Source organism: Ranitomeya variabilis, chromosome 2 (assembly GCF_051348905.1).
Source record: "Ranitomeya variabilis isolate aRanVar5 chromosome 2, aRanVar5.hap1, whole genome shotgun sequence".
NCBI lineage: Eukaryota > Metazoa > Chordata > Amphibia > Anura > Dendrobatidae > Ranitomeya > Ranitomeya variabilis.
In genome coordinates this window covers 2,937,852-2,961,712 of record NC_135233.1, presented here as the reverse complement: position 1 = coordinate 2,961,712, position 23,861 = coordinate 2,937,852, and the positions used below count along the sequence as shown (strand labels likewise).

The window sequence follows — 23,861 nt, the reverse complement described above, 5'->3', positions numbered from 1 at the left end:
CGTATTCCGCCGGATCGATGCCAACAGCTTCGAGACATTGATTAAAAATTGCGTGGAACTGGTATTTAGTAAGGGGGGAGCTATCTGTATGTGACAGAAAGAATCTACTTGCGTGTTTTACTGCCATGTATCGCCTGACTATGTTAAGTGGGCATGCGGGACCATCCGATGACTTAACGAGGACCCACGTCCCTCTACCGGCGGGGTCGCATTTGGATTTGCGCACCCTAATGCGCAGTGCGTCACTGCATATCACGAGGTCTCCGTTGATCAGGCCGCCTTCCGATGAGGTTTTTGAACGCGGTACCAGCTCGCTAATCCGAAGTGCTCCAAAAAAGGCAATGGTGAATGCAGCCGATACTAGAATTGACACGTACTGAGACTTTCATACCGATGGGGAAATTGTGATAATATCGCACAATAGCCTCAAAGAAATGGGACGACGACACTCCTGACTAGGTTGGAGCCTTTTCCAGCCTTTAACGGCTTGTCTGATGAAAAAATACTTTGTCAAGTCAGCCCACCCCATTAGCTGGAAGAAAAAGGCTATTCCCGAAAGATAACGCTGCGCCAATGTTCCTGATGCACCTTTTTGCCTGAGCAGATTCAAAAGATCAACCAGCACCTCTTAACTTGCCCGATCGCACATATCGACCGGTCTTCCGTGAATTAATGAGCACCACTCATCCCACGCCTTACCGTAAACCTGCCAGGTAGCCGGTGTAACCGATGCGAGGATCAATGGCATCATTGATTGGCTACCGTGTCCAAAAGGAGTGTTGGACACTGGATGGTTGCGCGTTTGGGAGGAAAGCTTTGAAGGCCTGCCAATCGGAAAATAACAGAGAGTTAACAAGGTTATCATTGACCAACGTTACTGTGGCAAGATGTTGTGTTTTAAGCATAGTAATGCTAGGCGGCGCAGGAGAGCGAGTAAAGGCGAGTTTAAGCTCTTTGATGTGCCGGGGTATTTGGTTGAGAATCTGATGTTTCTGTTCTCTAGTTGTGCGCCTCAGAGCTGGACTGCAGCTACAATAGCAAAGACTTCTAGCAGGGCTGGGCCGCGGCCCAAGGCGGCTGTGGTCCATAACGCTGGCCAGCGGCCTTTGCACCATTGATTTTCGTAGATTGCCACAATACCGTCTCTGAGATTTCCTCCCGCTGCTAGTCCTAAATCTTTATTAGCATTTATCGAGACATGACGCAAGTATGGCCGAAGTAGGAATTTAGGAATGTTTTCCAGACTAGCAAGTCTTCCTTCAGTGTGCGAGTAAGCCTAATTCTATGGCCTGGCTGGGAGATGCCCTTCGTCGACAGTGACAGACGGCGTGAAAAGGTTCTGCCCACCGGCATTACGCGGGAGCGAAATTGAGCAAACCTACCAGGGAATGCATCTGTTGGAGGGTGACTTTTTTAACTCCGGTAGAAATCTTCTACCATTTGCAGAGTTTTTTTGCAATTTATCCACTAGTAATCTAAAAACCATTGCATTGGTATCTATTTCGATGCCAAGGAAAGGCAGCACATTACACGGGCCGACTGTTTTTTCTGTTGAGAGCGGTACCCCGAAATGACAGGTTAGAAATTTAAATTTTTGGAGAAGGAAGGAGCAAAGTTTAAAGTCTTTTGGTCCTACGAACAAGAAATCGTCGAGGTAATGAACCGTCGAATTACTGCCAGTTGCATAACGTACTACCCAGTCCAGAAAAGTACTAAAATGCTCGAAATAGTGACAGGAGATGGAGCAGCCCATCGGTAGACACATGTCAAAGTAAAAGAGCTGGTCTGTTGAGGGAGGATCTAAATTGATCCTTCACGGTTGACTCAGTGATTTCCAAATTAATCTACAGAGCGTTGCCGGCAACTGAAAATGACCAGACGGAGACGTGTGCCTCTGTATGGGGGATCGAGCAGATCTCTGGCCCCGTTTATTGTGTATGAGTTTTCATAGTCATAGAAATTATACTTCAACCAATCAGCATAAGAACACGCTCACAGTTCTTAACCTATAAGAATGCAGGAAAAACTTAACCCATGAGGATACAGGAAAAATGGAAACTACAGATATGGTCATGTCTTTTTGGCATAGTATGTGTTTTTCTAACAGATGCCTTAGTCTTGTATAGTGATACACCCCCGAATCTATTATCTGGCTCGAGTCAGAAGACTCAAGGTCTTTATACCAATTATGAACCATAGCCTAGTTGCATACCAGGCTTGTGAGCAACAAGATAAAATTACTTCATGGCAGCTGTAACCTTTTACCTAATGAAATAACAGAATTTATCTTTAAGCAACAAGAAAATGGAGTCAAAAACACAAAATGGAGAATCTAGCACAAAATGGAGAACCTTTCATAATTTGTTCCTTCACAGGTCCACCTTACAACCTAACAGGTGGAAGCACTCGGGGTGAACGGGTAAAAGGCGGAATGCTGACTCAATGTCGGATTTTGCCAGCAGGGCACCGGGCCCAGCTGTCCGCACGAGTTCGACCGCCCTGTCAAATGAAGCGTAGGTTACTGATGCTTCTTCTGGGAGTATCGCGTCGTTGACCGAATTGCCTTTAGGGTATGAGAGATGATGTATTAACCAATATTTTCCAGGTTCTTTTTTTGGGACGATGCCTAACAGTGAAATTCTGAAATTCCTGAAAGGCAGCGATGTAAATGGGCCATCCTGCCTAGTTCTACCTCTTTTTCGATTTTTTTGCCGTAAGATCTCGGGGAATTCACGAGCGGATTTCAGATTATTCGCCGATGTTAGAGCGCGACTAAAATTAAAGGGGATAAAGAAACCGAATTTGAAGCTGTGATCAAGGTGCTGTGCCGCCTCTTTATTGGGGTAGAGGCTTAGCCAGGGGCCCATTGCGGTTACGTTCACCGGGGGTTATGCCTTGTAGGTGCTTGGCGTGTACACCTTGCTGCAGGGTGTCCGCCTCCGCAGGCAGAGCAGTCATGCTTATATTTACAGGCCCAGTGGAAGCTGCAGTACCCCTCTTTATACAGCAAGCAGGCCCCTGGTCACCACTGAATTTTGGCCTGTGGTGGCTGGGTAATTAGTGTCCGACGACGAAAAGGGGGGCTGTTTTTGGAATAGCATAAGTCGCAACCAAACATCTGTTGCTTTAGCGAAAGGATAGGAGAGGACGGAGCTCTAGGGGAGAGGACAGGAGAGGACGGAGCCCTGGGGGACGATGAGGAGGCCTCCAGGGGGTCAGCTGGGGAGAAAGAGGAAGGCACTGACCCCAGCACCTGGATTTAACCCTTGTGGGTGTGGCCGGACGCCCCTTCCTCTTTCTTCCCGTTGGTCAGCTGGGCGTTCCAATTATGGCATCACCTGGGGGAGTAGTGGGAGGGGGAATTGGCACTGCAGGGTGTTTCCTACTAGCTTTTCCATAGGGTTCCGCAGTCCGAGGCCCATTACCTACGCGGTACCGTGCCTGCCAGTATAATGGCGCCGACCTGACACTGTAGTTACTGAGCACAATACTGATGACAAGGGCACATTAAAGGAGATGTAGGGATTTGTGGCCAGTCCTGGTTGTGTCCAGCATGTGACCACAATCTCCCACATTCCTCATATGTCCGGCCTGTGGGGTCAGGGGGAAAGGTGGAAGCTTCTTCTTACAAAAAGAAACCAGGCCTAACAAGGAGTTACTAAACCTCCATCACATTGAACATGAGAAGGAAAAGTTTTCTGTCTGATGGGACCAAAGTAAAGTTTTTGGTCATAAATGTAAAAAGTATGCTTGGTGCAAAGCCATCACCATGTGGGGGCAGCACTGAGCTTTGGGGATGGTTTTTGGCAGCTAGAACTGGGCCTTAGCCATAGAGGAGGGAGTTACGGAGAGAACAAATATCGGTCAAGTCTACATCAAAACCTTCCGGCTGCTGCTAAAAAGCTGACGAGGAGGAAGAATTTCACCTCTCAGCGACAACAACGCTAAGCGACCTCCAAATCACCAAGAGAACGGCGTCACCGGGAGAAGATGAAAGTTCTAGAGCGGCCGAGCCCAGACCTGAACCCAAGGGACAATCTATGGTGACCTGAAAAGGGCTCTGTACACGGGAGATGCCGATGCAAACTGTGGTGACCTAAAGAGGGCGCTGTACACAGAAGAAGTCCCTGCAATCTGTGGTGACCTGAAGAGGACGCTGTACACAGGAGATGTCCCCGCAATCTGTGGTGACCTGTAAAGGGCGCTGCACACGGGAGATGCCCCGCAATCTGCGGTGGCCTGAAGAGGACGCTGTACACAGGAGATGTCCCCGCAATCTGTGGTGACCTGAAGAGGGCGCCGTACACAGGAGATGCCCCCGCAGTCTGTGGTGACCTGAAGAGGACGCTGTACACAGGAGATGCCCCCGCAATCTGTGGTGACCTGAAGAGGACACTGTACACAGGAGATGTCCCCGCAATCTGTGGTGACCTGAAGAGGGCGCTGTACACAGGAGATGTCCCCGCTATCTGTAGTGACCTGAAGAGGGCGCTGTACACAGGAGATGTCCCCGCAATCTGTGGTGACCTGAAGAGGGCGCTGTACACAGGAGATGTCCCCGCAATCTGTGGTGACCTGAAGAGGGCGCTGTACACAGAAGAAGTCCCTGCAATCTGTGGTGACCTGAAGAGGGCGCTGTACACAGAAGAAGTCCCTGCAATCTGTGGTGACCTGAAGAGGGCGCTGTACACAGGAGATGCCCCGCAATCTGTGGTGACCTGAAGAGGGCGCTGTACACAGGAGATGCCCCGCAATCTGTGGTGACCTGAAGAGGGCGCTGTACACAGGAGATGTCCCCGCAATCTGTGGTGACCTGAAGAGGGCACTGTACACAGGAGATGTCCCCGCAATCTGTGGTGACCTGAAGAGGGCGCTGTACACAGGAGATGTCCCCTCAATCTGTGGTGACCTGAAGAGGGCGCTGTATACGGGAGATACCCCCGCAATCTGTGGTGACCTGAAGAGGGCACTGTACACAGGAGATGTCCCCGCAATCTGTGGTGACCTGAAGAGGTCGCTGTACACAGGAGATGTCCCCGCAATCTGTGGTGACCTGAAGAGGACGCTGTACACAGGAGATGACCCCGCAATCTGTGGTGACCTGAAGAGGGGCGATGTACACAGGAGATGTCCCTGCAATCTGTGGTGACCTGAAGAAGGCGCTGTACACAGGAGATGTCCCGCAATCTGTGGTGACCTGAAGAGGGGGCTGTACACAGGAGATGCCCGAGCAATCTGTGGTGACCTGAAGAGGACGCTGTACACAGGAGATGCCCCCCAATCTGTGGTGACCTGAAGAAGGTGCTGTACACAGGAGATGCCCCCGCAATCTGTGGAGACCTGAAGAGGACGCTGTACACAGGAGATGTCCCGCAATCTGTGGTGACCTGAAGAGGGCGCTGTACACAGGAGATGCCCCGCAATCTGTGGTGACCTGAAGAAGGCGCTGTACACAGGAGATGCCCACTGTTGTGAATTCCGTTCTCGGACTCCCTCCTGTGGTCATGAATGGTACTTCGGCGAGTTCTGTCCGTGGACTCCCTCTGGTGGCTGTGAGTGGAACTGCTGGTTCTGAGGTTGCCTCCTCAGCTGCTCTCGTTTGCGGCTAGGCTGGCTTCTCTATTTAACTCCACTCATATCGTTACTCCAGGCCAGCTGTCAATGTATTAGTACTGGTTCAGATCTCTCTCGGATCTTTCTGATGACCTGTCTACTCCAGCAAAAGCTAAGTCCCTGCTAGTTCATTTGTTGTTCATTTTGTACTGAATTTGTTTCTTAGTGCTTGCTAAGTTCTAGTCCAGCTTGCTAACATTATATTGCCTTGCTAGCTGGAAGCTCTGGGTTGCAGAGTGGCACCTCCGCACCGTGAGTCGGTGCGGGTGTCTTTTTGCACACTGCGTGGCTTTTTGTAGTTTCTTGTGCTGACCGCATAGATCCCTTTCCTATCCTCAGTCTATCTAGTAAGTCTGGCCTCCTTTGCTGAAACCTGTTTCATCCCTGTGTTTGTGACTTTCCTCTTAACTCACAGTTAATATATGTGGGGGGCTGCCTTTACCTTTGGGGAAATTTCTCTGAGGCAAGGTAAGGCTTATTTTCCTATCTTTAGGGGTAGTTAGCTCTTAGGCTGTGAAGAGGCGTCTAGGGAGAGTTAGGTACGCTCCACAGCTATTTCTAGTGTGTGTGTTAGGATTAGGATTTGCGGTCAGCAGAGTTCCCACTTCCCAGAGCTTGTCCTGTCTTTTAGTTTAACCATCAGGTCATTCCAGGTGCACCTAACCACCAGGTCCATAACAGTACAGCTGGCCAACAAAGTGTTAATGCATCTCAATAGAGGGATAAGAGAAGTTCTGAGACCATTTTTTTTTCTCTGCAGTGTGTTTTGTCTTTCTTTTCCCCTTAACCTCTGGGTGGTTCAGGACTCAGGTGTAGATATGGACATTCAAGGTCTGTCCTCTTGTGTTGATCACCTCACTGCGAGGGTACAAATCATTCAAGATTATGTAGTTCAGAATCCTATGTTAGAGCCTAGAATTTCAATTCCTGATTTGTTTTTTGGAGATAGATCTAAATTTATGAATTTCAAAAATAATTGTAAACTGTTTCTTGCTTTGAAACCCCGCTCCTCTGGTGACCCCATTCAGCAAGTAAAAATCATTATTTCTTTGTTACGTGGCGACCCACAAGACTGGGCATTCTCCCTTGCGCCAGGAGATCCTGCATTGCTAAATGTAGATGCGTTTTTTCTGGCGCTTGGATTGCTTTATGACGAACCTAACTCTGTGGATCAGGCAGAGAAAATCCTGCTGGCTTTGTGTCAAGGTCAGGATGAAGCGGAGGTATATTGCCAGAAGTTTAGAAAGTGGTCTGTGCTTACTCAATGGAATGAGTGTGCCCTTGCAGCAATTTTCAGAAAGGGTCTTTCTGAAGCCCTTAAGGATGTTATGGTGGGATTCCCCACGCCTGCTGGTCTGAATGAATCAATGTCCTTGGCCATTCAGATCGATCAGCGCTTGCGTGAACGCAAGGTTGTGCGCCATTTGGCGGTGTCCTCTGAGCAGAGGCCTGAGCCTATGCAATGTGATAGGACTTTGACCAGAGCTGAACGGCAAGAACACAGACGTCAGAATGGGCTGTGTTTTTACTGTGGTGACTCCACTCATGCTATCTCTGATTGTCCTAAGCGCTCTAAGCGGTTCGCTAGGTCTGTCACCATTGGTACTGTACAGCCTAAATTTCTTTTGTCCGTTACTCTGATTTGCTCTTTGTCATCCTACTCTGTTATGGCATTTGTGGACTCAGGCGCTGCCCTGAATTTGATGGACTTGGAGTTTGCCAGGCGCTGTGTATTTTTCTTGGAGCCCTTGCAGTATCCTATTCCATTAAGGGGAATTGATGCTACGCCTTTGCCCAAGAATAAACCTCAGTACTGGACTCAGTTGACCATGTGCATGGCTCCTGCACATCAGGAAGATGTTCGCTTTTTGGTGTTGCATAATTTGCATGATGTGGTCGTGTTGGGTTAGCCATGGCTACAGGTCCATAATCCAGTATTGGATTGGAAATCAATGTCTGTGTCCAGTTGGGGTTGTCAAGGGGTACATGGTGACGTTCCGTTGTTGTCAATTTCTCCTTCTACTCCTTCTGAAGTCCCTGAGTTTTCGTCGGATTACCGAGATGTATTTGATGAGCCCAAATCCAGTGCCCTACCTCCTCATAGGGATTGTGATTGTGCTATTAATTTGATTCCTGGTAGTAAATTTCCTAAGGGACGGCTTTTCAATTTATCTGTGCCGGAACACGCCGCTATGCGGAGTTATATAAAGGAGTCCTTGGAGAAAGGGCATATTCGCCCGTCGTCGTCTCCGTTGGGAGCAGGGTTCTTTTTTGTGGCCAAGAAGGATGGTTCTCTGAGACCTTGTATAGATTACCGCCTTCTCAATAAAATCACGGTCAAATTTCAGTACCCTTTGCCTCTACTGTCTGATTTGTTTGCTCGGATTAAGGGGGCTAGTTGGTTCACCAAGATAGATCTTCGAGGGGCATATAATCTCGTGCGTATTAAACAGGGCGATGAATGGAAAACAGCATTTAATACGCCCGAGGGCCATTTTGAGTACCTGGTGATGCCATTCGGGCTTTCTAATGCTCCATCTGTGTTTCAGTCCTTTATGCATGACATCTTCCGAAAGTATTTGGATAGATTCATTATTGTATATTTGGATGATATTTTGGTCTTTTCGGATGATTGGGAGTCTCATGTGAAGCAGGTCAGAATGGTGTTCCAGGTTCTTCGTGCTAATTCTTTGTTTGTGAAGGGGTCTAAATGTCTCTTTGGAGTTCAGAAGGTTTCCTTTTTGGGCTTCATTTTTTCCCCTTCTACTATCGAGATGGATCCTGTTAAAGTTCAGGCCATTTATGATTGGACTCAGCCTACATCTGTGAAGAGCCTTCAGAAATTCCTGGGCTTTGCTAATTTTTACCGTCGCTTCATCGCTAATTTTTCTAGTGTTGTTAAACCATTGACTGATTTGACCAAGAAAGGTGCTGATGTGGTGAATTGGTCCTCTGCGGCCGTTGAGGCTTTTCGGGAGTTGAAACGTCTTTTCTCTTCGGCCCCTGTGTTGTGTCAGCCAGATGTTTCGCTCCCTTTTCAGGTCGAGGTTGATGCTTCTGAGATTGGAGCAGGGGCTGTTTTGTCTCAAAGATCTTCTGATGGCTCTGTGATGAAGCCATGTGCTTTCTTTTCTAGAAAGTTTTCGCCTGCTGAGCGTAATTATGATGTTGGCAATCGGGAGTTGTTGGCTATGAAGTGGGCGTTCGAGGAGTGGCGACATTGGCTCGAGGGAGCCAAGCATCGAGTAGTGGTCTTAACGGATCACAAGAATCTGACTTATCTCGAGTCTGCTAAGCGGTTGAATCCTAGACAGGCTCGATGGTCGCTGTTTTTCTCCCGTTTCAATTTTGTGGTTTCATACCTTCCGGGTTCTAAGAATGTGAGGGCCGATGCCCTTTCAATTTGATTTGCGGCGGGCGCTGCAGGAGTTTCAGGCTGATAGACCTGACCGTTGTCCAGCAGAGAAACTGTTTGTCCCTGATAGATGGACTAGTAGAGTTATCTCTGAGGTTCATTGTTCGGTGTTGGCTGGTCATCCTGGGATTTTTGGTACCAGAGATTTGGTGGCTAGGTCCTTTTGGTGGCCTTCCTTGTCACGGGATGTGCGTTCTTTTGTGCAGTGCTGTGGGACTTGTGCTCGGGCCAAGTCCTGCTGTTCTCGTGCCAGTGGGTTACTTTTGCCCTTGCCAGTCCCGAAAAGGCCTTGGACGCATGTTTCCATGGATTTTATTTCAGATCTCCCTGTCTCTCAAAGGATGTCGGTCATCTGGGTGGTTTGTGATCGCTTCTCTAAGATGGTCCATTTGGTACCCTTGCCTAAATTACCTTCCTCCTCTGATTTGGTTCCACTATTTTTCCAGCATGTGGTTCGTTTGCATGGCATTCCGGAGAACATCGTGTCGGACAGAGGTTCCCAGTTTGTTTCAAGGTTTTGGCGGTCCTTTTGTGCTAAGATGGGCATTGATTTGTCTTTCTCTTCGGCTTTCCATCCTCAGACAAATGGCCAAACCGAACGAACTAATCAGCGTTTGGAGACCTATCTGAGATGCTTTGTTTCTGCTGATCAGGATGATTGGGTGACCTTCTTGCCATTGGCTGAGTTCGCCCTTAATAATCGGGCCAGTTCGGCTACTTTGGTTTCGCCTTTTTTTTGTAATTCTGGTTTTCATCCTCGTTTTTCTTCAGGGCAGGTTGAGCCTTCGGACTGTCCTGGTGTGGATTCTGTGGTGGACAGGTTGCAGCAAATTTGGACTTATGTAGTGGACAATTTGACATTGTCCCAGGAGAAGGCTCAACGTTTCGCCAACCGCCGTCGCTGTGTTGGTCCCCGACTTCATGTTGGGGATTTGGTTTGGTTGTCGTCTCGTCATGTCCCTATGAAGGTTTCTTCTCCTAAGTTTAAGCCTCGTTTCATTGGTCCTTATAAGATTTCTGAAATTCTCAATCCTGTGTCGTTTCGTTTGGCCCTTCCAGCTTCTTTTGCCATCCATAATGTGTTCCATAGGTCTTTGTTGCGGAGATATGTGGCGCCTATGGTTCCCTCCGTTGACCCTCCTGCTCCGGTGTTGGTCGAGGGGGAGTTGGAGTATGTGGTGGAGAAGATTTTGGATTCTCGTATTTCGAGACGGAAACTTCAGTACCTGGTCAAATGGAAGGGCTATGGTCAGGAGGATAATTCCTGGGTTTTTGCCTCCGATGTCCATGCGGCCGAGTTGGTTCGTGCCTTTCATTTGGCTCGTCCTGATCGGCCTGGGGGCTCTGGTGAGGGTTCGGTGACCCCTCCTCAAGGGGGGGTACTGTTGTGAATTCCGTTCTCCGACTCCCTCCTGTGGTCATGAATGGTACTTCGGCGAGTTCTGTCCGTGGACTCCCTCTGGTGGCTGTGAGTGGAACTGCTGGTTCTGAGGTTGCCTCCTCAGCTGCTCTCGTTTGCGGCTAGGCTGGCTTCTCTATTTAACTTCACTCAGATCGTTACTCCAGGCCAGCTGTCAATGTATTAGTACTGGTTCAGATCTCTCTCGGATCTTTCTGATGACCTGTCTACTCCAGCAAAAGCTAAGTCCCTGCTAGTTTATTTGTTGTTCATTTTGTACTGAATTTGTTTCTTAGTGCTTGCTAAGTTCTAGTCCAGCTTGCTAACATGATATTGCCTTGCTAGCTGGAAGCTCTGGGTTGCAGAGTGGCACCTCCGCACCGTGAGTCGTTGCGGGGGTCTTTTTGCACACTCTGCGTGGCTTTTTGTAGTTTTTTTGTGCTGACCGCATAGATCCCTTTCCTATCCTCAGTCTATCTAGTAAGTCTGGCCTCCTTTGCTGAAACCTGTTTCATCCCTGTGTTTGTGACTTTCCTCTTAACTCACAGTTAATATATGTGGGGGGCTGCCTTTACCTTTGGGGAAATTTCTCTGAGGCAAGGTAAGGCTTATTTTCCTATCTTTAGGGGTAGTTAGCTCTTAGGCTGTGAAGAGGCGTCTAGGGAGAGTTAGGTACGCTCCACAGCTATTTCTAGTGTGTGTGTTAGGATTAGGATTTGCGGTCAGCAGAGTTCCCACTTCCCAGAGCTTGTCCTGTCTTTTAGTTTAACCATCAGGTCCATAACAGCCCCCGCAATCTGTGGTGACCTGAAGAGGACGCTGTACACAGGAGATGTCCCCGCAATCTGTGGTGACCTTAAGAGGGCGCAGTACACAGGAGATGCCCCCGCAATCTGTGGTGACCTGAAGAGGGCGCTGTACACAGGAAATGCCCCCGCAATCTGTGGTGACCTGAAGAAGGCGCTGTACACTGGAGATGCCCCCGCAATCTGTGGTGACCTGAAGAGGGCGCTGTACACAGGAGATGTCCCCGCAATCTGTGGTGACCTGAAGAGGGCGCTGTATACAGGAGATGCCCCCGCAATCTGTGATGACCTGAAGAAGGCGCTGTACACTGGAGATGTCCCCGCAATCTGTGGTGACCTGAAGAGGGCGCTGTACACAGGAGATGTCCCCGCAATCTGTGGTGACCTGAAGAGGGCGCTGTACACAGGAGATGTCCCCGCAATCTGTGGTGACCTGAAGAGGGCGCTGTACACAGGAGATGTCCCCGCAATCTGTGGTGACCTGAAGAGGGCGCTGTACACAGGAGATGTCCCCGCAATCTGTGGTGACCTGAAGAGGACGCTGTACACAGGAGATGTCCCGCAATCTGTGGTGACCTGAAGAGGACGCTGCACACAGGAGATGCCCCCGTAATCTGTGGTGATCTGAAGAGGACGCTGTACACAGGAGATGTCCCCGCAATCTGTGGTGATCTGAAGAGGGCGCTGTACACAGGAGATGACCCCGCAATCTGTGGTGATCTGAAGAGGACGCTGTACACAAGAGATGTCCCCGCAATCTGTGGTGACCTGAAGAGGACGCTGTACACAGGAGATGTCCCCGCAATCTGTGGTGACCTGAAGAGGGCGCTGTACACAGGAGATGTCCCGCAATCTGTGGTGACCTGAAGAGGGCGCTGTACACAGGAGATGCCCCGCAATCTGTGGTGACCTGAAGAGGGCGCTGTACACAGGAGATGCCCCGCAATCTGTGGTGACCTGAAGAGGACGCTGTACACAGGAGATGCCCCCGCAATCTGTGGTGACCTGAAGAGGACGCTGCACACAGGAGATGCCCCCGCAATCTGTGGTGACCTGAAGAGGACGCTGTACACAGGAGATGCCCCCGCAATCTGTGGTGACCTGAAGAGGACGCTGTACACAGGAGATGACCCCGCAATCTGTGGTGACCTGAAGAGGGCGCTGTACACAGGAGATGCCCCGCAATCTGTGGTGACCTGAAGAGGACGCTGCACACAGGAGATGTCCCCGCAATCTGTGGTGATCTGAAGAGGGCGCTGTACACAGGAGATGTCCCCGCAATCTGTGGTGACCTGAAGAGGGCGCTGTACACAGGAGATGTCCCCGCAATCTGTGGTGACCTGAAGAGGGCGCTGTACACAGGAGATGTCCCCGCAATCTGTGGTGACCTGAAGAGGGCGCTGTACACAGGAGATGCCCCGCAATCTGTAGTGACCTGAAGAGGGCGCTGTACACAGAAGATGTCCCCGCAATCTGTGGTGACCTGAAGAGGGCGCTGTACACAGGAGATGCCCCGCAATCTGTAGTGACCTGAAGAGGGCGCTGTACACAGGAAATGCCCCCGCAATCTGTGGTGACCTGAAGAAGGCGCTGTACACTGGAGATGTCCCCGCAATCTTTGGTGACCTGAAGAGGGCGCTGTACACAGGAGATGTCCCCGCAATCTGTGGTGACCTGAAGAGGGCGCTGTACACAGGAGATGTCCCCGCAATCTGTAGTGACCTGAAGAGGATGCTGTACACAGGAGATGTCCCCGCAATCTGTAGTGACCTGAAGAGGACGCTGTACACAGGAGATGCCCCCGCAATCTGTGGTGACCTGAAGAGGACGCTGTACACAGGAGATGACCCCGCAATCTGTGGTGACCTGAAGAGGGCGCTGTACACAGATGTTCCTGCAAACTGACAGATGTGGAGCTACTGCAGGGAGAACCCGGGAAAGATGGCCAATTACACTGTGTTCCAAATTATTCTGCACATAGAGTTTAGGAGTGATAAGGTTAGAATTTTTTTGTTTGTCATTTAAACTCATTGATGGTGATGTGTGTCAGGGCTCTTTATATCACTGAATTGCAGATACCTGTGCACATTAGTTTGGCAGGTGAGTCCAAATAAAGGCAAGACTACTTAAGAAGGCTGTTCCACATTATTAAGCAGCCTACATTTATTGCCAAAATGGGAAAGAAAAAGGATGTGTCGGCTGCTGAGAAGCAACAAATTGTGGAGTATTTAGGTCAAGGCATGACTACAATCAACATTGCCAAGACACTTCATCGTGATCATCGCACAATCAAGAAGTATGTAGCTGATTCCCGGCACTCACGTGTGCGTGCTGATAAGGACGAATTGAGGACTCTTTCCAACAGGCAATTGCGTAAGGTTAAAAGAGCAGCTGCAAAAATGCCTTGTCATAGCAGCAGACAAGTTTTTGAAGCTGCTGGTGCCTCCAACGTCCCCAGAACAACAAGATGCAGGGTCCTTCAGAGGTTTGCAGCTGTGCGTAAGCCATCCTGTGGACCACCTCTATCCACTGCACACAAGCGGTGGGCCAAACGATACATGAAGACTGACTTCCAAACTGTTTTGTTCACCGATGAGTGCCGTGCATCGCTCGATGGTCCAGATGGATGGAGTGGAGGATGGCTGGTTGATGGACACCCCATGAAAACACGGCTAAGGCGCCAACAAGGAGGAGGTGGAGTAATGTTTTGGGCTGGAATCATGGGGAGAGAGATTGTCAGCCCCTTTATGATCCCTGAAGGGGTAAAGATGAACTCCATAATCTATGTGGAGTCTCTAAAAACACTTCCTGCCATGGTTCAAGAGGAAGAACCGTGCTTTCCGCAGCAAGATCATTTTCATGCATGATAATGCACCGTCTCATGCTGCAAAAAACACATCTGCATCTCTGGCTGCTATGGGCATAAAAGAGGACAAACTTATGGTGCGGCCACCATCTTCCCCTGACCTCAACCCCATTGAGAACCTCTGGAGCATCATCAAAAGGAGTGTCTATGATGGCGGGAGGCAGTTCACATCTAAGCAACAGCTCTGGGAGGGGATTCTGTCCACATGCAAAACAATTGGAGCAGAAACCATCCAAAAACTGACAAATTCAATGGACGAGAGAGTTCAGAAGCTTCTTTCCAACAAGGGGTCCTATGTGCTAATGTAACATCACCTAGAATAAAGGTTTCACTTGAAAACTGTTTGATTTCATTCTGTAATAAGCTGATAATGCTTATAACTTCACAATTGACCATTTTTTTGTTCAAAATAAAAAAAAGGTTGAAAACTCTGCTGTGCATAAAAATTTGGAACCTGCATTTTGAGTGTTTATTTTTTTTAAAAAAGATCCTGTTTTCATAGGCAGTTTGTTCCAAAACATTGCAATTATACTAGAATAGTAGATGACTGGAAAATAACAATGACTGCAATTCAGATAGGTAATTTAGAGAAAATAGGAGGAAATATTATTTGCATAATAATTTGGAACACAGTGTATAGATGTACCGCAGTGATAGACCCCGACCCAAAGAATGAATATTGCCAGAAATTCACAAGGGACTGCAAAGTATTAGTAATTAGATTTATGCAACAAAATTATTTTACTACTTTATTTTTATATCTAAAAATATTTCATTTTGTTTCTCAATGGATTCGTACAGATTATGTCGACATTAAAGGTGAAAAAATTCTGAAGTTATTTTTCTTCGTATGATGTTTTACATGACAAAAAGCAGGGTCTCCCATCATCCACACTGTTCCGCAGGGTCTCCCATCATCCACACTGCCCTGCAGGGTCTCCCATCATCCACACTGCCCTGCAGGGTCTCCCATCATCCACATTGCCCTGCAGGGTCTCCCATCATCCACACTGCCCTGCAGGGTCTCCCATCATCCACACTGCTCCGCAGGGTCTCCCATCATCCACACTGCTCCGCAGGGTCTCCCATCATCCACACTGCCCTGCAGGGTCTCCCATCATCCACACTGCCCTGCAGGGTCTCCCATCATCCACACTGCCCTGCAGAGTCTCCCATCATCCACACTGCTCCGCAGGGTCTCCCATCATCCACACTGCCCTGCAGGGTCTCCCATCATCCACACTGCCCTGCAGAGTCTCCCATCATCCACACTGCCCTGCAGGGTCTCCCATCATCCACACTGCTCCGCAGGGTCTCCCATCATCCACACTGCTCCGCAGGGTCTCCCATCATCCACACTGCTCCGCAGGGTCTCCCATCATCCACACTGCCCCGCAGGGTCTCCCTTCATTCACACTGCTCTGCAGGGACTCCCATCATCCACACTGCCCCGCAGGGTCTCCCTTCATTCACACTGCTCTGCAGGGACTCCCATCATCCACACTGCCCTGCAGGGACTCCCATCATCCACACTGCCCCGCAGGGACTCCCATCATCCACACTGCACCGCAGAGTCTCCCATCATCCACACTGCTCCGCAGGGTTTCCCATCATCCACCCTGCCCTGCAGGGACTCCCATCATCCACACTGCACCGCAGAGTCTCCCATCATCCACACTGTTCCGCAGGGTCTCCCATCATCCACACTGCTCTGCAGGGACTCTCATCATCCACACTGCCCCTCAGGGACTCCCATCATCCACACTGCCCTGCAGGGACTCCCATCATCCACACTGCCCCGCAGAGTCTCCCATCATCCACACTGCTCCGCAGGGTCTCCCATCATCCACACTGCCCTGCAGGGACTCCCATCATCCACACTGCCCTACAGGGACCCCCATCATCCACACTGCCCTGCAGGGACTCCCATCATCCACACTGCTCCGCAGAGTCTCCCATCATCCACACTGCTCCGCAGGGTCTCCCATCATCCACACTGCCCCGCAGAGTCTTCCATCATCCACACTGCTCCGCAGGGTCTCCCATCATCCACACTGCCCTACAGGGACTCCCATCATCCACACTGCTCCGCCGGATCTCCCATCATCCACACTGCTCTGCCATTTAACCCTGACTGTAATCACTGGGACGCAGTGCTCCCTATCGCTGCAGGTGTTTTTGTGGCCCCGTCCTCCCTGCTCCTGACTCACCTGATCTCCACATCCATGGCCGCGTCACGCTCCAAGCTGTAAAATAAGATGCAGACATGTGAGAACAACATGGCGGCTTGTCTCCACGCCTCGCACTGACTGCACAGGTCTCTGCACATGGAGAACCCCGATCATCAGCCGCTGTGGTGACCGCTAATAAGATCTGTGCGAGCGGAAAAAAGATGGCGGACAAGTAACAGCAGACAAAGTCGAGAGGCAGAGGACGTATAAGGAGGCGGACTGGGCTGCGGGTACCTGTACTGAGCCGGTCCGGAACTGTCTAGGCTGTGTCTCATGTTGCCCGGGGGAAGAAATAGGGGACCAGACAGATCCCGTGACCTGGGACGAGGAGGCATGGCTGAACCGGAAACAGAGCCGAAAGTGGCAAAGCTGCAGTTAGTTTTCCTGCCATCAGGGAGAGTACAGGAGGGTGAGCAGCGCGCTCCGCACCCCAAGCATCAGTGCCGCAGCCGACTTTTCCCGGACAATCGAGCAGGACGGTGAGACTGGAGAGCACCGTGCGCCCGGCTGAAAGCGAGACGGCACTCGCGCAGGGAAACGAGAGACGGCTGCAGGACATTAAGTTGTGATCCCCTCTGCCGGCCAGAGCGCGGCTGCCCACGCTTGATACCGGGATTTCGCCAGCTCTTTTTGCTTTAGCTGCACAGGCCTCTGAGCCCCTAGTCCATAAGCCTGTGCAGCTAAAACCGGCGACCGCCCGCTGCCGCCAGAAGTTGGATCGCAATCTGTGGGACCCCATTTCAGGACACTCCACCGGCCATTGCCGGTACTACAAACCCCAACAGATCACATGCGGCTGAGGAACCTAAGGACACAATAAGTTTGATTACTAGACTGTTGTTACACTGCAATCTCTCCTTTTCAATTTAACTGCTTTCTCCCTGCGAGGTCGAGTGGCGGAAGAAGAGTGGCACAAGGCGAGCGGCATAAGACGAGCGGCACAAAACGAGCTGTGGAGGATGAGCGGCAGAAGGCGAATGGCGGAAGGAGAGTGGCATAAAACGAGCGGTGGAGGATGAGCGGCGGAAGCAGAGCGTCGGAAGACGAGCAGCAGAAGACAAGCATCACAAAACGAGCGGTGGAGGATGAGCGGCGGAAGATGAGCAGCAGAAGGCGAGCAGTGGAAGGAGAGTGGCATAAAACGAGCGGTCGAGGACGAGCAGCGGAAGGAGAGCATCGGAAGACAAGCATCACAAAATGAGCAGTGGAAGGTGAGCGGCAGAAGACGAGCGGCATAAAACGCATGGTGGAAGACAAGCGGCGGAAGGCGAGCGGTGGAAGACGAGCAGCAGAAGACGAGCGGCACAAAACGAGCAGTGGAGGATGAGCGGCGGAAGATGAGCGGCAGAAGGAGAGTGGCATAAAACGAGCGGTGGGGGACGAGCGGCGGAAGGAGAGTGTCAGAAGACGAGCGCCAGAAGACAAGCAGCACAAAACGAGAGGTGGAACGCGAGCGGCAGAAGACGAGTGGCATAAAACGAGTGGTGGAAGACAAGTGGCGAAAAGCGAGCGGCGGAAGACGAGCAGCAGAAGACAAGCAGCAGAAGACAAGCAGCACAAAACCAGCGGTGGAAGACGAGCGGCAGAAGACAAGCTGCACAAAGCGAGCGGCATAAGACGAGCGGCGGAGGACAAGCGGTGGAAGGTGAGCGGCGGAGGATAAGCGACAGAAGATGAGCGGCGGAGGACGAGAGGCGGGAGACGAGTGGCAGAAGATGAGCGGCAGGAGACGAGCAGAAAAAAAGTGACAGAGGACAGGTGATGTCAGATGAGTGACAACAGACTAGTAACAGCAGACAAACCACAGAAGACCACGGACAGCGAATGAGACACAGAAGACAAGCGCCAGTGAATAAGTAAGGGTACCGTCACACAGTGGCATTTTCATCGCTATGACGGCACGATTCGTGACGTTCCAGCGATATAGTTACGATCTCGCAGTGTCTGACACGCTACTGCGATCAGGGACCCTGCTGAGAATCGTACGTCGTAGCAGATCGTTTGAAACGTTCTTTCGTCGCTGGATCTCCCGCTGTCATCGCTGGATCGTTGTGTGTGACAGCGATCCAGCGATGCGTTCGCTGGTAACCAGGGTAAACATCGGGTTACTAAGCGCAGGGCCGCGCTTAGTAACCCGATGTTTACCCTGGTTACCAGCGTAAAAGTAAAAAAAAACAAACCGTACATACTCACCATCTGATGTCCGTCAGGTCCCTTGCCGTCCGCTTCCCGCTCTGACTTTCTGCCGGCCGGAAAGTAAAAGCAGAGCACAGCAGTGACGTCACCGCTGCGCTCTGCTCTCACTGTACGGCGGCACTCAGTCAGAGCAGGAAGCGGACGGCAAGGGACCTGACGGACATCAGATGGTGAGTATGTACGGTTTGTTTTTTTTTACTTTTACGCTGGTAACCACGGTAAACATCGGGTTACTAAGCGCGGCCCTGCGTTTAGTAACCCGATGTTTACCCTGGTTACCAGCGAACCTCGGCATCGTTGGTCGCTGGAGAGCGGTCTGTGTGACAGCTCCCCAGCGACCATACAACGACTTACCAACGATCACGGCCAGGTCGTATCGCTGGTCGTGATCGTTGGTAAATCGTTATGTGAGACGGTACCCTAACAGTAGAGATGGCGGACGGGTGACTGAAGACAAAGGTACAGAAGACGAGCATTAGAAGATGGCGGATGAGTGTTTGCAGAGATATGTGAGAGCGTTTTTCGATTCTTAGCTCTGACTGCAGACGAGCATTATTTCATTTGTACATTAAGGGGCGAGAATCCGAACCTGCAGTCGCACAAGAGACAAACTGCTGAGCGACCTCCCCCCCCATGTAAACACCGCAGAGCGCGGTAACTGGAGCGCTCACCTCATGTCCTCGGTGGTCTCGCTGTCACAGCTGGGACTGCTGTAAGATAAAGCGCAGTCATTAGGGGCAGGAAACAGAGCAATCTGCTGCTGAGTACACAGATCAGAGGAAAAGAGCGCACGGGACATTGCCTGATCACCGCCTCATTACCTGATCACCGCCTCATTACCTGATCACCACCTCATTACCTGATCACCGCCACCGGCTGCTGCGTCCACGAGCCCAGGTATAAGCACGACAACAGGACGCATCTGCTGACACTCACGTATTATGTCTACCTCATATACACAGCGTCCGTCAGTGTGACCCCCATATACACAGCGTCCGTCAGTGTGACCCCCCCATACAAGTGATGTGGGCGAAGTTCTTGCCCACCAGGTTCTCACCTGTCCCAGCAGACGTCCCCGGAGATCTTGTGCATCTCGCCTAGTGCGGCCAATAGGAGCGAGGATTTCCCGCAGCCCACCTGTCCCACAATCATAGTCAGCTGACCTAAGGGGGCATTGGTCACAGAATGTCATGTACATCTGCAAGGAGCAGAGCATCATGGGAGACAACGAATCAAGAACATAATCACCTCGAGGAATCCGGATGTCGATGTTGGAGAGTGCGGGAACGCCATCTGGGGTCCACGTGAAAAAGCCGCTGCTGATCTACAGAGAAAGAGCTAGTCCAGTAATGCCATCCACGAGAGAGACCCCTCCTCCCCAGCCGTGGAAACAAGGAGACCCCTCCTCCTCAGCCGTGGAAACAAGGAGACTCCTCCTCCCCAGCCGTGGAAACAAGGAGACCCCTCCTCCCCAGCCGTGGAAACAAGGAGACTCCTCCTCCCCAGCCCGGGAAACAAGGAGACCCCTCCTTGCCAATCGTGGAAACAAGGAGACCTCTCCTCCTCAGCCGTGGAAACAAGGAGACCCCTCCTCGACAACCATGGAAACAATGAGACCCCTCCTCCCAGCCCTGGAAACAAGGAGACCCCTCCTCGCCAATCGTGGAAACAAGGAGACCTCTCCTCCTCAGCCGTGGAAACAAGGAGACCCCTCCTCGCCAACCATGGAAACAAGGAGACCCCTCCTCCTCAGCCCTGGAAACAAGGAGACCCCCTCCTCCCCAGCCGTGGAAACAAGGAGACTCCTCCTCCCCAGCCGTGGAAACAAGGAGACCCCTCCTGCCCAGCCGTGGAAACAAGGAGACCCCTCCTCCCCAGCCGTGGAAACAAGGAGACCCCTCCTCCCCAGCCGTGGAAACAAGGAGACCCCTCCTGCCCAGCCGTGGAAACAAGGAGACCCCTCCTTCTCAGCCGTGGAAACAAGAAGACCCCTCCTCCCCTGCCATGGAAACAAGGAGACCCCTCCTCCCCAGCCATGGAAACAAGGAGACCTCTCCTCCCCAGCCGTGGAAACAAAGAGACTCCTCCTCCCCAGCCGTGGAAACAAGAAGACCCCTCCTCCCCTACCATGGAAACAAGGAGACCCCTTATCCCCAGCTGTGGAAACAAGGAGACCCCTCCTCCCCAGCCGTGGAAACAAAGAGACCCCATCTTGCCAGTCGTGGAAACAAGGAGACCCCTCCTCGCCAGCCCTGGAAACAAGGAGACCCCTCCTCCCCAGCCGTGGAAACAAGGAGACCCCTCCTACCCAGCCGTGGAAACAAGGAGACCCCTCCTCCCCAGCCGTGGAAACAAGGAGACTCCTCCTCCCCAGCCGTGGAAACAAGAAGACCCCTCCTCCCCTACCATGGAAACAAGGAGACCCCTCCTACCCAGCTGTGGAAACAAGGAGACCCCTCCTCCCCAGCCGTGGAAACAAAGAGACCCCATCTTGCCAGTCGTGGAAACAAGGAGACCCCTCCTCGCCAGCCCTGGAAACAAGGAGACCCCTCCTCCCCAGCCGTGGAAGCAAGGAGACCCCTCCTCCCCAGCCGTGGAAACAAGGAGAACCCTCCTCCCCAGCCGTGGAAACAAGGAGACCCCTCCTCCCCAGCCGTGAAAACAAGGAGACCCCTCCTCGCCAACCATGGAAACAAGGAGACCTCTCCTCCTCAGCCCTGGAAACAAGGAGACCCCTCCTCCCCAGCCGTGGAAACAAGGAGACTCCTCCTCCCCAGCCGTGGAAACAAGGAGACCCCTCCTCCCCAGCCGTGGAAACAAGGAGACCTCTCATCCCCAGCCGTGGAAACAAGGAGACTCCTCCTCCCCAGCTATGGAAACAAGGAGACCCCTCTTCCTCAGCCGTGGAAACAAAGAGACCCCTCCTCCCCAGCCATGGAAACAAAGAGAAGCCTCCTTCCCAGCTGTGGAAACAAGGAGACCCCTCCTCACCAGCCGTTGAAACAAGGAGACCCCTCCTCACCAGCCGTTGAAACAAGGAGACCCCTCCTCCCAGCCCTGGAAACAAGGAGACCCCTCCTCCCCAGCCGTGAAAACAAGGAGGCCCCTCCTCGCCAACCGTGGAAACAAGGAGACCTCTCCTCCTTAGCCCTGGAAACAAGGAGACCCCTCCTCCCCAGCCGTGAAAACAAGGAGACTCCTCCTCCCCAGCCGTGGAAACAAGGAGACCCCTCCTCCCCAGCCGTGGAAACAAGGAGACCCCTCCTCCCAAGCCTTGGAAACAAGGAGACTCCTCCTCCCCAGCTATGGAAACAAGGAGACCCCTCTTCCTCAGCCATGGAAACAAAGAGACGCCTCCTCCCCAGCTGTGGAAACAGGGAGACCCCTCCTCCCCAGCCGTGGAAACAAGGAGACTCCTCCTCCCCAGCCGTGGAAACAAGGAGACCCCCTCCTCCCCAGCCGAGGAAACAAGGAGACCCCTCCTCCCCAGCCGTGGAAACAAGGAGACCCCTCCTCCCCAGCTATGGAAACAAGGAGACCCCTCTTCCTCAGCCGTGGAAACAAAGAGACCCCTCCTCCCCAGCCATGGAAACAAGGAGACCCCTCCTCCCAGCCGTGGAGTGGAAACAAGGAGACCCCTCCTCCCCAGCCGTGGAAACAAGGAGACTCCTCCTCCCCAGCTATGGAAACAAGGAGACCCCTCCTCCCCAGCCGTGGAAACAAGGAGACTCCTCCTCCCCAGCCGTGGAAACAAGGAGACCCCCTCCTCCCCAGCCGAGGAAACAAGGAGACCCCTCCTCCCCAGCCGTGGAAACAAGGAGACCCCTCCTCCCCAGCTATGGAAACAAGGAGACCCCTCTTCCTCAGCCGTGGAAACAAAGAGACCCCTCCTCCCCAGCCATGGAAACAAGGAGACCCCTCCTCCCAGCCGTGGAAACAAGGAGACCCCTCCTCCCCAGCCGTGGAAACAAGGAGACTCCTCCTCCCCAGCTATGGAAACAAGGAGACCCCTCTTCCTCAGCCGTGGAAACAAAGAGACCCCTCCTCCCCAGCCATGGAAACAAGGAGACCCCTCCTCCCAGCCGTGGAAACAAGAAGACCCCTCCTCCCCTACCATGGAAACAAGGAGACCCCTCCTACCCAGCTGTGGAAACAAGGAGACCCCTCCTCCCCAGCCGTGGAAACAAAGAGACCCCATCTTGCCAGTCGTGGAAACAAGGAGACCCCTCCTCGCCAGCCCTGGAAACAAGGAGACCCCTCCTCCCCAGCCGTGGAAGCAAGGAGACCCCTCCTCCCCAGCCGTGGAAACAAGGAGAACCCTCCTCCCCAGCCGTGGAAACAAGGAGACCCCTCCTCCCCAGCCGTGAAAACAAGGAGACCCCTCCTCGCCAACCATGGAAACAAGGAGACCTCTCCTCCTCAGCCCTGGAAACAAGGAGACCCCTCCTCCCCAGCCGTGGAAACAAGGAGACTCCTCCTCCCCAGCCGTGGAAACAAGGAGACCCCTCCTCCCCAGCCGTGGAAACAAGGAGACCTCTCATCCCCAGCCGTGGAAACAAGGAGACTCCTCCTCCCCAGCTATGGAAACAAGGAGACCCCTCTTCCTCAGCCGTGGAAACAAAGAGACCCCTCCTCCCCAGCCATGGAAACAAAGAGAAGCCTCCTTCCCAGCTGTGGAAACAAGGAGACCCCTCCTCACCAGCCGTTGAAACAAGGAGACCCCTCCTCACCAGCCGTTGAAACAAGGAGACCCCTCCTCCCAGCCCTGGAAACAAGGAGACCCCTCCTCCCCAGCCGTGAAAACAAGGAGGCCCCTCCTCGCCAACCGTGGAAACAAGGAGACCTCTCCTCCTTAGCCCTGGAAACAAGGAGACCCCTCCTCCCCAGCCGTGAAAACAAGGAGACTCCTCCTCCCCAGCCGTGGAAACAAGGAGACCCCTCCTCCCCAGCCGTGGAAACAAGGAGACCCCTCCTCCCAAGCCTTGGAAACAAGGAGACTCCTCCTCCCCAGCTATGGAAACAAGGAGACCCCTCTTCCTCAGCCATGGAAACAAAGAGACGCCTCCTCCCCAGCTGTGGAAACAGGGAGACCCCTCCTCCCCAGCCGTGGAAACAAGGAGACTCCTCCTCCCCAGCCGTGGAAACAAGGAGACCCCCTCCTCCCCAGCCGAGGAAACAAGGAGACCCCTCCTCCCCAGCCGTGGAAACAAGGAGACCCCTCCTCCCCAGCTATGGAAACAAGGAGACCCCTCTTCCTCAGCCGTGGAAACAAAGAGACCCCTCCTCCCCAGCCATGGAAACAAGGAGACCCCTCCTCCCAGCCGTGGAGTGGAAA

The 23,861-nt window shown here is 52.3% G+C and overlaps 1 protein-coding gene across 4 annotated transcripts in view; it reads right to left on the bottom strand.

The window, feature by feature from the left end:
• Positions 1–23,861, bottom strand: part of ABCC8 (ATP binding cassette subfamily C member 8) — a 458,344-nt gene that overhangs the window by 205,725 nt on the left and 228,758 nt on the right. For all 4 annotated transcript variants that reach the window (XR_013220972.1, XR_013220971.1, XR_013220970.1 and 1 more), the window contains exons 15-18: positions 19,775–19,850; positions 19,584–19,689; positions 19,198–19,236; positions 16,310–16,345 (exon numbers count right to left, since the gene is read on the bottom strand). Coding sequence is in view for 1 of the 4 variants with exons in the window: in XM_077281846.1 (XP_077137961.1) it covers positions 16,310–16,345; positions 19,198–19,236; positions 19,584–19,689; positions 19,775–19,850 (257 nt within the window). In the remaining 3 variants the exon portion in view is untranslated. The remainder of the gene's footprint in view (positions 1–16,309; positions 16,346–19,197; positions 19,237–19,583; positions 19,690–19,774; positions 19,851–23,861) is intronic.